Source organism: Acinonyx jubatus, chromosome C2 (genome assembly GCF_027475565.1).
Source record: "Acinonyx jubatus isolate Ajub_Pintada_27869175 chromosome C2, VMU_Ajub_asm_v1.0, whole genome shotgun sequence".
In the NCBI taxonomy this organism is placed as follows: Eukaryota; Metazoa; Chordata; class Mammalia; order Carnivora; family Felidae; genus Acinonyx; species Acinonyx jubatus.
In genome coordinates this window covers 124,192,725-124,207,784 of record NC_069384.1, presented here as the reverse complement: position 1 = coordinate 124,207,784, position 15,060 = coordinate 124,192,725, and the positions used below count along the sequence as shown (strand labels likewise).

The 15,060-nt window shown below is 35.6% G+C and overlaps 1 protein-coding gene across 5 annotated transcripts in view; it reads left to right on the top strand.

The window, feature by feature from the left end:
- Window positions 1-13,270, top strand: part of NCK1 (NCK adaptor protein 1) — an 81,657-nt gene extending 68,387 nt beyond the window's left edge. For all 5 annotated transcript variants that reach the window (XM_027061782.2, XM_027061781.2, XM_027061783.2 and 2 more), the window contains 2 exons: window positions 9,646-10,358; window positions 12,342-13,270. In XM_027061782.2, the coding sequence (XP_026917583.1) occupies window positions 9,646-10,358; window positions 12,342-12,536 (908 nt within the window). In that variant the 3' untranslated portion in view covers window positions 12,537-13,270. The remainder of the gene's footprint in view (window positions 1-9,645; window positions 10,359-12,341) is intronic.
- The last annotated feature ends 1,790 nt before the right edge of the window (window positions 13,271-15,060 follow it).

Genomic DNA, 15,060 nt, shown 5'->3' with positions numbered 1-15,060 from the left:
CTCAAAGGATACTGGAGGCCTAGGGTTTTTTTTTTTTTGTTTTTTTTGTTTTTGTCAAGCTAGCATTGTTCTTCTCTTTAGCAAAGCATTAACGTTAAGATAGTAGGGAGTTCCTGGAGAAATGTTTTTTTACTCTGCCAGCCTCAAGTATTTGTCAGTAGGCTGCAGGTTATAAGGAAATTTAATTTTATCTGCCATTTCCTTCTGCCTTTGTTTCCCACATCAAAAATGACTGCCTCAGAATTGTGCACATCCTCAGTGCTGAGACCTGAGCATTCCCTTCCAACTCTGGCCAGGTCTAGCTATAAAATGCAATAATAAATATATAAGTGTTTTTGAAAAATTAAGTGCCAGAAGCACTAGGAGTAATAACTACTATTGATTAATGGAGTGCCTGCTATGTGCTATGCACTGTGCTGAGTGCTTTACATATAAACTTAAAAAAAAATTTTTTTTTCTAAATTTATGCAGTAGGTATTTACCACACACCACCATTTCACAAACCAGGAAACTGGAGTTTAAAGAAAATTAAATAACTTGACAAGATCAAATTGACCAGTAAATAGCAGGACTAAAATTTAAATTTAGGGTTTCATTAGACTTTTCCTAGTTGTACCCATTATGACTAAAGAGTAGAGGAAGAATTAGAGTCAGATAAGCAATGGATTAGTAGGATTTGACACAAAAGAGACTAAGATTAGGAGGATTGTGGAGGACTAACTATGAAGTTGAGAAGAATTTAGAAAAGGTAATACCTTGATCTGAGGGAGCTTGCTTATTGTGGAATGATCTCATTATTGCTGATTATAACATAGTTGAGAAATTAAGAGAAACTGATATTTTACGTTTGTATAATTTTGTAAAGTACTTTTCCATGCATTTTCTCATTGTTAACAAGAAATCGGAAGGACCATGTTTTAGCAAATAGAGAGAGAGGGAAATAATAAACAGGTTCTTCCCAAAGAGTTGGAAGCAGAGGGGGGAAAAGGCAAGCTTTCGATTATACATACATTTGTCAGTCATTCCCATGATGGACATTAATGGAACACTTAATATGGGCCAGACAGTGGAAATAGGTGATTAAAAACATGGTGTTTGATCTCAAAGAAATAAATATGGGTGTACAGAGGGTTGAACATTGTTGTAAAAATATTTACAAAGAGCAGTAATGCCACAAAGGGGAAATATATCTGTTCTGTTTTGGGGAGAGAGGGAAAATCTCCAGTGAGAAGAAGATACTTTGTTTGAGTCTTGAGGAATGAGGGTGGCAAGTGTTTGAAATAAAATACATTGTGGGCAAAGGCTCAGAGTCTTTCAAGAGCATGAGTTTTTTTGGGTACTGAGGAGCTTATATGCCTGTAGCATTAGTGTGAGGTTGAAGAAATGCTCACAAGAGAGACAGAGGGTTTTGTGTTGCATAGAAAAACAAATAGAAGCTTATGTTTTTTTCCCTGAAATATTTCTGGCCTCTGAGATTAAAATAGGTTGTTTTCAGTGTTTTCCATGAGTCTGTCCAAAAATTCTTCATTCTTTTTTTGACAGTGTATACTTAGTCTTAGACATCTTTTTCAGAATTAAAAAAAATCATTTTGAAACTAGCCTTTAGCTTCAAGTTTAAAATTTGGATTTATATCACTCTTCAATTTTAATCAATGTAGCAAACGTTTATTGAGTATCTGGTATGCACACAGTTCTAAATAGCATAGGAAATGCAGAAGATTAGTGAGACATGGAATGCTCCTTTCCGGAAGCTGATGACTCTAGTAGATGAGCTTAAAAGACTTGTATGCTGTCATACAAGTACCTCAGAAGTACAGGGTGCTGGGTGCTTTAAAAAGGAGAGCTTACATCATTGGCGGATGATGGTGGGAAATGAAGTATGTTGGAAAACATAACATGGGAAATGAATAAAATAATTTGAAATGGCACTTCTTGAATAGGTATGTTTTTGATAGGGAGATGTTTTAATAAGGTTTTGGGAAGAAACTAGCAAATAAGGCAAAGGAAGATTGAAATGTTATTTATTCAGGGGACTTAAGTGACCCATTTTTATTAAGATTTAGGATAGTTTATCAAAGCTAGAACAAACATTCCTAAAATTCATATGGAACCACAAAAGACCCCGAATAGCCAAAGTAATACTGAAAAAGAAAACCAAAGCAGCAGCATCACAATCCCAGACTTTAGCCTTTACTACACAAAGCTGTAATCATCAAGACAGTATGGTATTGGCACAAAAACAGACACATAGACCAGTGGAACAGAATAGAGAACCCAGAATTGGACCTACAAATGAATGGCCAACTGATCTTTGACAAAGCAGGAAAGAGGATCCAGTGGAAAAAAGACCGTCTCTTTAGCAAATGGTGCTGGGAAAACTGGGTAGAGAAGAAAGATACAGGATAATTGCACGGCATTATGGGAAGAATCTTTTATTTAACATTTATATCTGTACTGTGCTCTTACTTTACCTTATTCACTTCTTACTATCATGGTAAGTAGTGTTTTCTCCATTTCTAAACTCAGAAAAATGAAATCATTTGCTCAAGTTTCCACAGTAAGTGGCATAGCTGGGATTTGAACCCAAAGGCTCATATAAAGTCGATGCTGTTTTCATTACTCTATACCATAAGCCTAGAAAGGAAGGGTGAGGACATTCTGGAGAGGGCTATAGATTCTAGGAAGAGTGCTTCTCTTAATTTGATAGGTATGAAGAGCCACTGTTGGCTTTTGAGCAATAATATCATCTGATTGCAACTATATTTACAGTTATATGGATGATGGGTAGAAGTGGGACAGATTGGATTAATAAGAAAACTAGTTTAGAGGGTATTGAAGACTCAAGCACAACAAAATGGGCCTGAAATAGTGTGCAAATAGTGGGAATAGAAAGTGTTGGCAGAAAGGGAATAAGGATTTGATGCAGGAATCTTTTTAAGAAAGAAAATTTGTATGAGGTATAAATCATATAACAAAATGAATCTTTTTAAAGTGTGTTGTGCAACCATCATATCTAGTTCCAAACCATTTTTATGACCCCCCCCCCCAAAAAAAAAAACCCATTCCCATTAAGCGGTCACTACCCATTACCCTATCTCTTTATCCCATGGTAATTGATAATCTGCTTGCTGTCTATCTGGATTTACATTCTGGCTATTTCATGTAAATGGAATCATAAAATATGTTATCTTGTGTCTAGTTTCTTTCACTTGGCCTTCTGTTTTTGAGGTTTATCTGTTGTAGCATATATCAGTGCTTCATTCCTTTTGTGGCTGAATAATACTCCATTAAATGGGTATGTACTGTGTTTTGTTTATCCATTAATCTGTTGATGGACACTTGGGTTGTTTCTACCTTTTGGTTATTGTGTATAGGGAAGCTATGAACATTTGCGTACAAGTATTGGAATATCTGTTTTCAGTTCTTTTGAGTATGTACCTAGGAGTGGAATTACTGGATCATATGGTAATTATGTTTTTAACATTGTGAAGAACCATTACGTTGTTTTCCACAGCAGTTGTAACATTTTACACTTTGATCAACAGTGTAAGAAGGGTTCCAGTTTTCCCATATCCTCACCAACACTTGTTATTTTCCTTTTTTGTTGGTTTGGTTTGGTTATAGCTATCCTAATAGGTGTGAAGTGGTATTTCATTTTGGTTTTGATTTGTATTTCCCTAATGACTAATGATGTTGAACATCTTTTCATGTGCTTTTTGGGCATTTGTATGTCTTTGTTGGGGAAATGTTTGTTCAAGTGTTTTGTCCATTGTCGAAATAGGTTCTTTTTGTTGCTAGGTTCTAAGTTCTTTAGATGTCCTGGATATAGACTGTAATATTTATTTATTTATTTAAGAAAGAGAGCACAAGTGAGCAAGGGGCAGAGAGAGAGAGAAATGGGGCTCACCTGGGGCTCATGCTTTACCCAAAGCGGGGCTCATGCTCACCCGATGTGAAACTCGAACTCATGAACTGTGAGATCATGACCTGAGCCAAAGTAGGATGCTTAACAACTGGGCCACCCAGGTGCCCTATTTATTTATTTTTTATTGCTTATGCTTTTGGGTCAAATCTAAGAATTCATTGCTAATACACAGGTCATGAAGATTTTCCTCTGTGTTTTCTTTGGAGGATTTTAAAGTTTTAACTCTTATATTTGAGTATTTTATCCATTTTGAGTTAATTTTTGTTTGTGAAATAGGAGTCTAACTTCATTCTTTAGCATGTAGATATCCGTTTCTCCTTGTACCATTTGTTAAAGAGACTATTCTTTCCCCCATAAATGGTCGTGGCACCCTTGTTGAAAATCAGTTGACCACAGATGTAGGAATTTATCTCAGGACTCTCAGCTCTATTCTTTTGGTCTATATGTCTGTCCTTTTGTGCCAGTACCATACTGTTTTGAATACTTGGGCTGAGTAGTAAGTTTTGAAATTGGGAAGTGTGAATCCTTCTGTTTTATTTTCATTTTTAAAGATTGTTTTGGTTATTTGGTGTCCCTTGCAATTCCATATGAATTTTAGAATCAGCATTTTCATTTCTGTAAAAAGTATTGGAACTTTGGTAAGAATTACATGGAAGCTGTGGATCACTTTGGTTAGTTATTGCCATGTAAAACTATTAAGCCTTCAAGTCCATAATACAGAATGTCTTACCATTTATTTAGTCTACTTTAATTTCTTTCAGCAGTACTTTGTAGTGTTCAGTATACTGGTCTTGTATCTCCTTGATTAATAAATTTAACCTATGTATTTTATTCTTAATGCTATTATAAATGGAATTGTTTCCTCAATTTCCTCTTCAGATTGTTCACTGCTGCTGTACAGAAATACAACTGGTTTTTGTGTGTTGATTTTGTATCTTGCAACTCTGCTAAATTTGTTTAATGTAACATTTTTTGTGTGTGGATTTTTTTAGGATATTCTCTGTATATGGTTATGTCATCTGCAAATAAAGATGATTTTACTTCTTCCTTTCTGGTTTGGATGTCTTTTATTTCATTCTCTTGCCTAATCGCCCTGGCTAGCACTTCTAGTACAGTGTTGAATAGAGGTGGGTGAAAGGGCATCCATGTCTTGTTCTTGATCTTAGCTTTCAGTCTTTTACCATTGAGTGTGTTGTTAACTGTAGGTTTTTTTAAATAGATGCCCTTTATGATGTTGAGGAAATTGCCTTATATTCCTAGTTTGCTGATACTCTTTATCGTGAAAGGATGTTAGATTTTATCCATTGCTTTTTCTGTATCAGTTGAGATGATCATGTGGGTTTTTTCCCTCTGTTGTATTAATGTAGTATATAATGTTGATTTTCAAATGTTGAACTACTCTTACATTCCTGGGACAAATCACCCTTTATCATGATGTACACTTCTGTTAATATGCTGCTATATTGTTTGCTAGTATAGATTAACCCTGTTTTTGCAAATTCCATATTTGTGAATTGGGCTCCTTGTTAAAACTTATTTATAAGCCCTCAAATCGATAGTTGTGATGCCTTTGTGGACTTGTGCAGAGTGGCAGAAATTTTGAGTTGCCTGATGCACATGTTGTCAGCTGAGGTTGAACAAGGTGATGCTCTGCCTTTTTTGTTTCAGCTCTCATATTGTAAATAAGTGTCCTTTATGCAGTCGGTTTAGTGCCATGATTTTTGCATTCTTGTGCTTTTTAAAAAGTCTCTATATTGTAGAACTGTCAGTTTCTTTCTTTAATTCTGTCATTTTTTGCTTTATATGTCTTGGGGTTCTCTTGTTAGGCGTGTATAATATTTGTAATTACTATGTTTTCTTGATGGATTGACCCTTTTATCAATATATAATGTCTGTCTTCATCTTCTGTAACAACTTTTGTCTTGAAGTCTGTGTTGTCTGATACTAACAGACAGCTGTGCCACCCCAGCTCTCTTTTGGTTATCATTGTCATGGACCATCTTTTTCCATCCTTTCATTTTCCAACCTGTCTGTATCTCTGGATCTAAAGTGAGTGCTTATAGATAGCATAGAGTTGGATCTTATTTTTAAATCCGTTCTGCCAGTGTCTGTCCCTTTAATCCAGTATTTTAATTCATTTATGTTTAAAGTAATTACCCATAAGGAAGGCCTTCTGCTGTTTTACTCTTTATTTTCTACAGGTCTTAAGCCTTTTCTCTCCTCATTTCCTGTATTACTGTCTTGTTTTGTAATTGATTTTTTTTCCTGATGTACCATTTTCCCTTCTCATTTCTTTTCTATATATGCTTTAGTATTTCCTTAGTGATTACTGTGAGGATTACCATTAACATCTTAACTTTTTAGCAGTCAAGTTTGAATTAATGGAAATTTAGCTGGTATGCAAAACTATTCCTTTGTAGTTCCATTTTTATACATTGGGTGCCCATTTACCTAGATTTGAAATTACTGTTTTCTACATTTGTATCTTAAATCATATAGGAAAAAAGGATGTACAAGCCAAAAGTCTAATACTACTGGCTTTTATATTTATGAATGGAGCTACCTTTACTGTTGTTCTTTATTTCCTCATATGGCTTCAGGTTACTTTTCAGTGTCTTTTCATTTTAGCCTGGAGGACTTTATTTAACATTTCTTGTAGCACAAGTCTAGTGTAACAAACTCCTTCAATTTTTGTTTATGTAGGAGTGTCTTAATTTCTCCTTCATTTCTAAAGGGCAGTTTTGCTAATTATAGAATTCTTGGTTGACAGTTTTCTAGTATCAGATTCTACCCCCTTCTTAAGGTTTGATGTTGCTTCTAATTGTGCATTGTTGTTAGCTTGTTTAGTGACTTCCCTAAACTGTTTTTGTAAACTCTGTATTCTTTGTCGTGTGTGGCCTCTGAAGGTGCTGTTCTGTCTTTTCCTTCCTTCAGTCTGTCTGTTCCTTATCCTGGTCGTTGTCCCTTACCCCAACGTGCTGCATCAATTAAATGATTTCAGTAAAAGAATGGGAATGTTCCAGGTCCAGTGAAACCAAGGCAAGCCATTGTGCCAGTCCTTCACGTGGCTGCCAGACACGTTGAAACTCACAATCACAATTCTTTGAGAATAAGCTCCCTCTGGCATTAGAAGTGCCAGTTGCTGTCCTCAAAGCCATTGTGGGCAGGCAATTTGAAATGCCACAGCATTCTCTTACTTCAGAGCAGCAGCTTTTTTCACTACGCCTTGCCCTAGTTTTTGTAAGGTTTTTCTAAGTTTTTTTTTTTTTACTAGATTCCAGAGTGCTGCAAAAGTTTATTCTGACAGTATCTGCCAGCTCATTAATTAGTTTTTTGGATGGATGGAGCCCTAGAATTAATTCCCTATTCTGTCAGAAATCTCTGATGTGAGGATTTTTCAGGATGATATCATGAATACCACAAGTAAGGAAGTTGGGAGGGAGGGAGTTGATTTATGGTTATGGGAGAGGCTAGTTTCATTTGGAAAAGAGTGTTGTACTTGAGGTGCTAAGAGTACAATCTGGTAGATGTATAGCAATGTCTGAATTGTAGTGCTTGAATTCCAGAAAGAGCTTAAAACTGCAAAGAGACCTTGGAGCTTTCTATATAGAAGTTATGGAAGATGAAAGTATAAGATTTCTTTGAAGTAGAGTGGAAGTCCAGGCACTGTATCTTGGGAAACACTTTTCAACTATAAGGAATCATTCACTTTTTCATTCAGCAAACATTCACTTTGTTCCTATTACTAGTGTGGGCACTGGAGATACAAAGGTACTAAGATCTAGTTTTCTAGTTTTCTGTCTTCAAGAAACAAGTATGATGCAATTTTATAACAAGGTTTAGAGGAGCCCAGACAGATGCACACAAGAATATTTAGTCACTAGGGAATGCAGGAGGCTTTTAGGGAAGTTAAAAGAGACAACAGTAGAGAGAGTAATCTGTGATCTTGGTTGCCACATAAAGAGTTTGAAAAGAATGAGGACTCTAAAAGGTACTGATTTGGCAGTAAAGAAATGACACAGTTTTTCTAAGAATGGTTTAATGAGTGGATTTTGTAGAATGGTAAAGATTAAAGGACCAGATCATAAGGAGTTAGGGAATGAGTGCTTGAGTGGTAAAGAAGTTGAAGGAGGGGCACCTGGGTGGCTCAGTCAGTTAAGCATCCGACTTCAGCTCAGGTCATGATCTCATGGTTCCTGGGATCAAGCCCCGTGTCAGTCCTGTGCTGACAGCTCAAAGTCTGGAGCCTGCTTTGGATTCTGTGTCTCCCTGCCTCTCTCTGCCCTTCCCCTGCTTGTGTTCTGTCTCTGTCTCAAAAATAAACATTAAAAAAATTTTTTTAAGTTGAAGGAAAAAACACCTTTTTAACAGTTTTTTTAAATGTTTCTTTCTGTTTTGAGAGAGAGACAGAGTGCGAGCAGGGGCAGGGGCAGAGAGAGAGGGAGACAAAGAATCTGAAGCAGGTTCTAGGCTCTGAGCTGTCAGCACAGAGCCTGACATGGGGCTCGAATCCACGAATGGCGAAATCATGACCTGAACCGAAGTCGTGGCGCTTATCTAACTGCGCTATCCGGGCACCCCAGGGAGACACCCTTTAAAGAATGGTGTAGTTCAAGAGGAGTAGCAGAGTTGAAGTAACTTTATTTTGGAATACAAGTGGTCTGAGTTTGATTTTAGACAGTAGAAGGGAATAAGAAGGAGGAAAGCAAGGATGGTCAAGAGTCCCAAAAGCAGCAGGAACAATGGTATTTAAGAACCCAGAAGGATCGGAGGTTGAAAACTTGCATGAAGAAAAAGAGGGTAATAAAGAGTTCTAAGAAGGTTTGAGAAACTTTTTAAATGCCTCAGTTCTGTCAGTAAAAACACAACACAAAATTATGTGTAAGAAATGATCAGCAGTGAAAATGCATGACCAAAGTTGATGTAGCATATATTTAGGGTGATAATATTCTTTGGTGCTTTTCCCACTTCTTTCAACAAATACATATTAGGCATCTACCATGTACTAAACATTTTCTACGATTCTTGGTGTGATATTTGTGAAAAAGTAAAAAAAAAAAAAAAAAATCCTGTCCTTGAGGAGCATACTTGTGAATAGTGTGAGGGAAACAAACAAGTAAATAATATATTATTTTAAAATAAACATAATGAGGTAAATAGGGAAACATGGATCTGGGAACTAAGAAAGCAAATGGAAGGAGTACCCAGACATAACTACAATTTTATATTGCGTATCAAGTTGTAATTTGTTGTTCTGTTTCAGTACAGCTAATTGTAGAATCAAGGTTAATAAAATAAAACAATAATATGGGTTTGGTGGAGCCTTCATTACTTATGTTGTAGATGTGAGAGAAATAATCTATATTTACATTTGGAAGAATTCTTGTTAATTCAGGAAAACTGTCATTATGTTACACAATTATTTCAGCACCTTTGGTGAGAGAAAAGATGAGAAGGTAAACTGTCATACAATAACTGCATTTACATGTTTGGTTATGAAAAGAGAATTTATGAAGGAAGTCAAAAGGTACAAACCTCCAGTTATAAACAAGTCATGGAGATGTAAAAGAAAGGGGAAAAAAAGAAGAAAGAAATTTGTTATCTAACTTTAAAGGCTTAAAAGAACTACAGAGTTGAGGATATTTTTTAATAATGAATGAATTGGGTTTTTCGGTTATCATTGTCTTATAATCTCTTATTACTCTTTTTTATATCAACAGGCATTGGAAAAGTGAAAAGAAAACCTAGTGTGCCAGATTCTGCATCTCCTGCTGATGAAAGCTTTGTTGACCCAGGGGAACGCCTCTATGACCTCAATATGCCTGCTTATGTGAAATTTAACTACATGGCAGAGAGAGAAGATGAATTATCATTGATAAAAGGGACAAAGGTTATTGTCATGGAGAAATGCAGTGATGGGTGGTGGCGGGGTAGCTACAATGGACAAGTTGGATGGTTCCCTTCAAACTATGTAACTGAGGAAGGCGACAGTCCTTTGGGTGACCATGTGGGTTCCCTGTCAGAGAAATTAGCAGCAGTTGTCAATAACCTAAATACTGGGCAAGTGTTGCATGTGGTACAGGCTCTTTACCCATTCAGTTCGTCCAATGATGAAGAACTTAATTTTGAGAAAGGAGATGTAATGGATGTTATTGAAAAACCTGAAAATGACCCTGAATGGTGGAAATGCAGGAAGATCAATGGAATGGTTGGTCTGGTGCCAAAAAACTATGTTACCATTATGCAGAATAATCCATTAACCTCAGGTTTGGAACCATCACCTCCGCAATGTGATTACATTAGGCCTTCACTCACTGGAAAATTTGCTGGCAATCCATGGTATTATGGGAAGGTCACCAGGCATCAAGCAGAAATGGCATTAAATGAAAGAGGGCATGAAGGTGATTTCCTCATTCGTGATAGTGAATCTTCGGTAAGTTGGTTTTCAAAGGTAAATGGAAATAGAGCTCTGAGTAGTAAAAAATAAATAAGTAGAAAATTGGAGAGGTTCAGTTGCTTCCCTAAAATTAGCCAGGCAGTAAGTTGGGACATAAACTTAACATGTTCCAAAGCTAAAGTCAGTGTTGTTTCCAACCTTATTTTGAATAAAATATACCCCAGCAGTGATACCTCACTGGATTATTCGGCCTTATTTAAAGTCTGTTGGTCTTGCATTTCTGAAATACCTTCTGTCGCATTAAACTGAAAAATGGAGAAAGTTGAACCCTGGATTCTTCATTCAGAGTAAAGCAATGCAGTAGACTAAACTGGGAAAACATGTCTTAAATTGCATATTGGATGCACTGTCATCCTTCTAGTAAAGAAAATCTGTAAATTAAAACAATTGAGATTTAAGTTTCTTCATAAATTGGTTGTTTGGAAGTTGGAATACACTTATTATTTACCTGAAAAACCTATTTTAATACTCAATGTATTTGAAATGCATTTGCAATAAAAGATATTTTTATTCTAGCACTAGTAAAACAGTAAAACTATAAAACCACAAAAATTGAAAGAAAATAGCTATATGGGCTCTTGGTTAGGGTATTAGAAATTTGATGATACTTATTTCCGTTTAAAATGGTCTTTATTTTTCCTTTTAAAAGGATACCACTACTTTTCCACTTTTCAAATCATTAGTATTGGCTTTGTTTCTGTGTATCTGGTTGTACAGAGGTGAAGGTGTGATTGTGCAAAAGACTGAAAGTCAGAAGAAAACCTGTGTGGTGTGAGTGTGTGCACACTCATATGATGTGTCTATATTTAAGAGGGAGGGAGGAAAGAAGAGGGAGAAATCAAGGCTAATTGAACTGCTTGATACAAAGTTCAGGAAATGTAACCCCTCAGGAAGAGCAGGATTGATGATAGGGAAGAGTGGTGGGATTTGTTTTCTGTTGGATGCCTGACCTGGTCCTGCTTTCTAGGACAAGCAGTGGGTAATAGGGGTTAGGAAGGGAGTGACCCTAGAGCAGGTAGTAAGAGTAACCATACGAATAGGGTATTTCCAGGAAGCCCACTGTTGGAAACTTTGGCAGTAACTATATAAATGGAGGCTTTTAGACTGTTCAGGAAAGTGTTAGGTTAAAAAAACCAAACAAACAAAAAAACTCAGAAAGTAGCTTGATTGCAGAATACTATGTATTTTCTTGTGGTGGGTAATTGAGCACGGATATTAGCCAAAATACACCATTTTACCAGTAGAATTTTTAAAGTAAAGGTCTCAAACAGGCATATTTTCTTTGACCTGAGCAATATTTTTAAACATTTGAATTTGTATTTAAATATTGAGATTTATTATAAAAATTCAGATGACAGACTTCCTTTTGAAATTGGAGGGCCTGCCAACATTGCCTATATTCCTATAAAGCAGCAATCACAGCTAAGTGGATTGGCCTTTGGATTGGCCATGGACTGTTGTTCCTCCTTGTCTGTCCACTCTGACTTGTTTACATGTCTTTTTCCCCTTGTAGGCATTTGAGTTTATGATTTCTCATTAGTGTCTTACTGTCTGAGAATTCAGAGCATTATCTCAGTCTGTAGGATAGCTACTATTAGCCCACGTTTTCTCATGTGTTGCTCCAATAGTCTGATAGGAGAAAAGCTAGCTCTTGTGTCCCAGATGTTAAACTAAAGGATTTGCTGGTGGGCGTTAGAGCATATTATTTAAGAGACTTTGGAGTCTGCTTGAGTTTGAATCCTGCTCTCTTATTAACTAGATGGATGATTTTTAGTTTCTCTTGGCCTCAATTTTGTCATCTCTAAAATAGGTTTGTTAGAAGTTGTAAAGGAGATAATCTATGTAAATAATTTAATTAGAGCCTTAGTAAGTGCTCAGATTTTAGCTATTATTAGTTTAATATAAAAATGGTAATAGATGTCTTTCATAATGTTTACCCTACCTGTTTTTTTCTTTTAGCCAAATGATTTCTCTGTATCACTAAAAGCACAAGGGAAAAACAAGCATTTTAAAGTTCAACTAAAAGAGACTGTCTACTGTATTGGGCAGCGTAAATTCAGCACCATGGAAGAACTTGTAGAACATTACAAAAAGGCACCAATTTTTACAAGTGAACAAGGAGAAAAACTGTATCTTATCAAGCATTTGTCATGATAATACTGACCAGAAGTGACTGCTGCACGGCTATAATTCGTCACGTAATTGAAGACTGAGAAAATGTCAGTCCAGTCATGCTTGATTGGAAATTGCTTTCTAACTCTACATGAGAATGACTGTAATACATAAGTATTTTTATTATAACTCAGCCCATACATATATACTACATATGCAAAGCATCTGCACAAAGCAATTCCTTATCCTTGGTCTTCTTTTTTATTGTTTTCTTTGCTGTTTTTCTTTTTGCTTCTAATATTAAGGTTTTATATTTTGAGAAAATGATGCAGATCAGAAGTCTTTATATGGAAGAATTTATTGGGTTTTTTTTTTTTTCCTTTATTTCCCTGTAAGGGACCATGTTAGTCATTTCCGCAGTGGTTTTTCTTCATATAAAATTATTATATCATTATATGGCATATGCTAAAATAAATTTCATGGAGAATGTTGATCTTTTCTGTGACTAAATAGCAATAATAAATGGAAAATTAGAAATTATTTTCAGGTATTTGTTGTAAGCCATTGTAAATATCAAGTATGTTGTGTCTCCCATTTTAAAAAAATTATTGTCTTCATTGTAAAGCAAAACAAATGGGATATAGGTTAGAAAATATGTCTTGTATACTTTTAATTTACAGCTATTGGAAACAAAAATCTCTGAATTTCTAAGATTTTTTGAGGGGGTGCTTCTTTCTTAACTGGTTATTCAGGAGAATAAAACAGTGTCTGAGATATTTAGCTTTTCAAACTCTAAGTGGATGCTTTAGTGTTATATTATTCTTTCTCTGTTGTTATTTTACCAAAGCATCTTGTTTTGGGGTATGTTGATATCTATGTCAGTGTGAAAAAAAGCTGTGGCCAAATGTTGGGAAAATAGGACGCAGTGAGTTACTTGGTTTCTTCCCACCTCTGAACATCAGTAATTACCAGGCATGGTATTTCTACTATTTTCATTTCCTCCTTTTAGCTTTGAGTTTTGTCGACTGAGATACTAAAATTGATTATACCTGAGGAAAAAATGGAATGTGCCAAATGGTTAGAGAAGGTTATTTTTAAAATCTTACTTTTGCAGGGGTTTCTATTAGGTTTTTGTTTACTAACAAGCAGAAGTTTTGGGAGACTACTCTGGAGTATTGAATCTACTTCTGCAGGTCACAGAAGAAAGAAAACAGCTGTATTTTGTGGTCTTAGCTCCCCAACCCCACATTATTAATTCTGGAATTTAAATTTAAGCAAAGTAACCTTCAGTATTTTAATTAAAATGCTTACTAAAGCCATATAACTTACTAGGAAATCATACGATATTTTCAAAAACTCCCCAGTGCTGCCTAAGCAAATAAATGTTTCTGTTCTTCAGTATGTTCTAGATAAGCATTTCATACAACAAAATTACTGATGTTAAAATTGAAGTTGTCCAATACATGAGGTTTCTGGTTTTGTGTTTTTAAAATTATTTTAAATATTTTTTATTCTTTAATTCTTAAAATCATTTAAAGACTTACATTGCCACTGGGTGGCAGCCCTGGCTTTTCCCACTAAGTAACAGGAGTCTGCAAATATAATTAAGACATCGATGTACAATATTTCATTTTCATCACATCTGCTTTTAAAAGCTTTTCAGTTCATATTTCATTATCTTTGTCAGTCTCCCTTTTTTATTAAGATTATTAGTGGGCAAGTGTAATGGAAATAAAAGTCATGTATATATACCTTTTTTGCTATAAAATCACTTGAAGTTGAGAATAGTTTTAAAGTGGTTATAAATATGACTAGGTAGTAAACAACTTTTTATTTAATTTTAAACATTTGACAATGCTTTCTTTTTCTCCATTTTCCCCCAGTCTTTTTTTTTTTTTAATCAATTAATACTTTGTATCACAGTCACGAACTATTTATAGCAAACTCTGCTGAGCTTATGTTAAGGATTTTGAGAAAGCAGCTAGGAATGGAGTAACAGTGGAAGTAGATTGCACATTTCTGTGCCACAGTTAGATTTATAATAACTAGAGCGTTCCCAGATAGCCCCTATGACCATGTTAACAAGCACTGCGTTTACTCATCTTCAGCTCATCAGAGTTGGGCATCTGATTGTTCAACAAAACAGAGCTTGAAGAGCATCCAGTAGGTGAGGCAGGCAGAGCAGGCTGTATAACTCTTTCATTTGTCAAAGCAGACAAGAGAAAACCTATTCCACACAGATACAAAAGGTATCATCATTCATCTTTTCTTTTTCTGTTGCCACATTTTTCTTCTTTCAAGTCCTATAGTTTCTCAAGACCAGGTGGATTTGCACCAGGTGGCCTGCAAATGCCAGGGAGATGATGAGCCAATAATATCTATTGTGTGCTCTTGTTATTATGGGATGAAAACCTCACTGGGAACTGTGGAATTTTGTACTGAAATGTTTTATCAGTTTTTTAAAAGTCTTAAACCGGTCTTTACTTTATTGGAAACCAGGTTTCCTTATTCCCAGCCTGGTACGTCCTGTATCATACCACACTGCCCTCTGTGTGCTTGCTTTAGA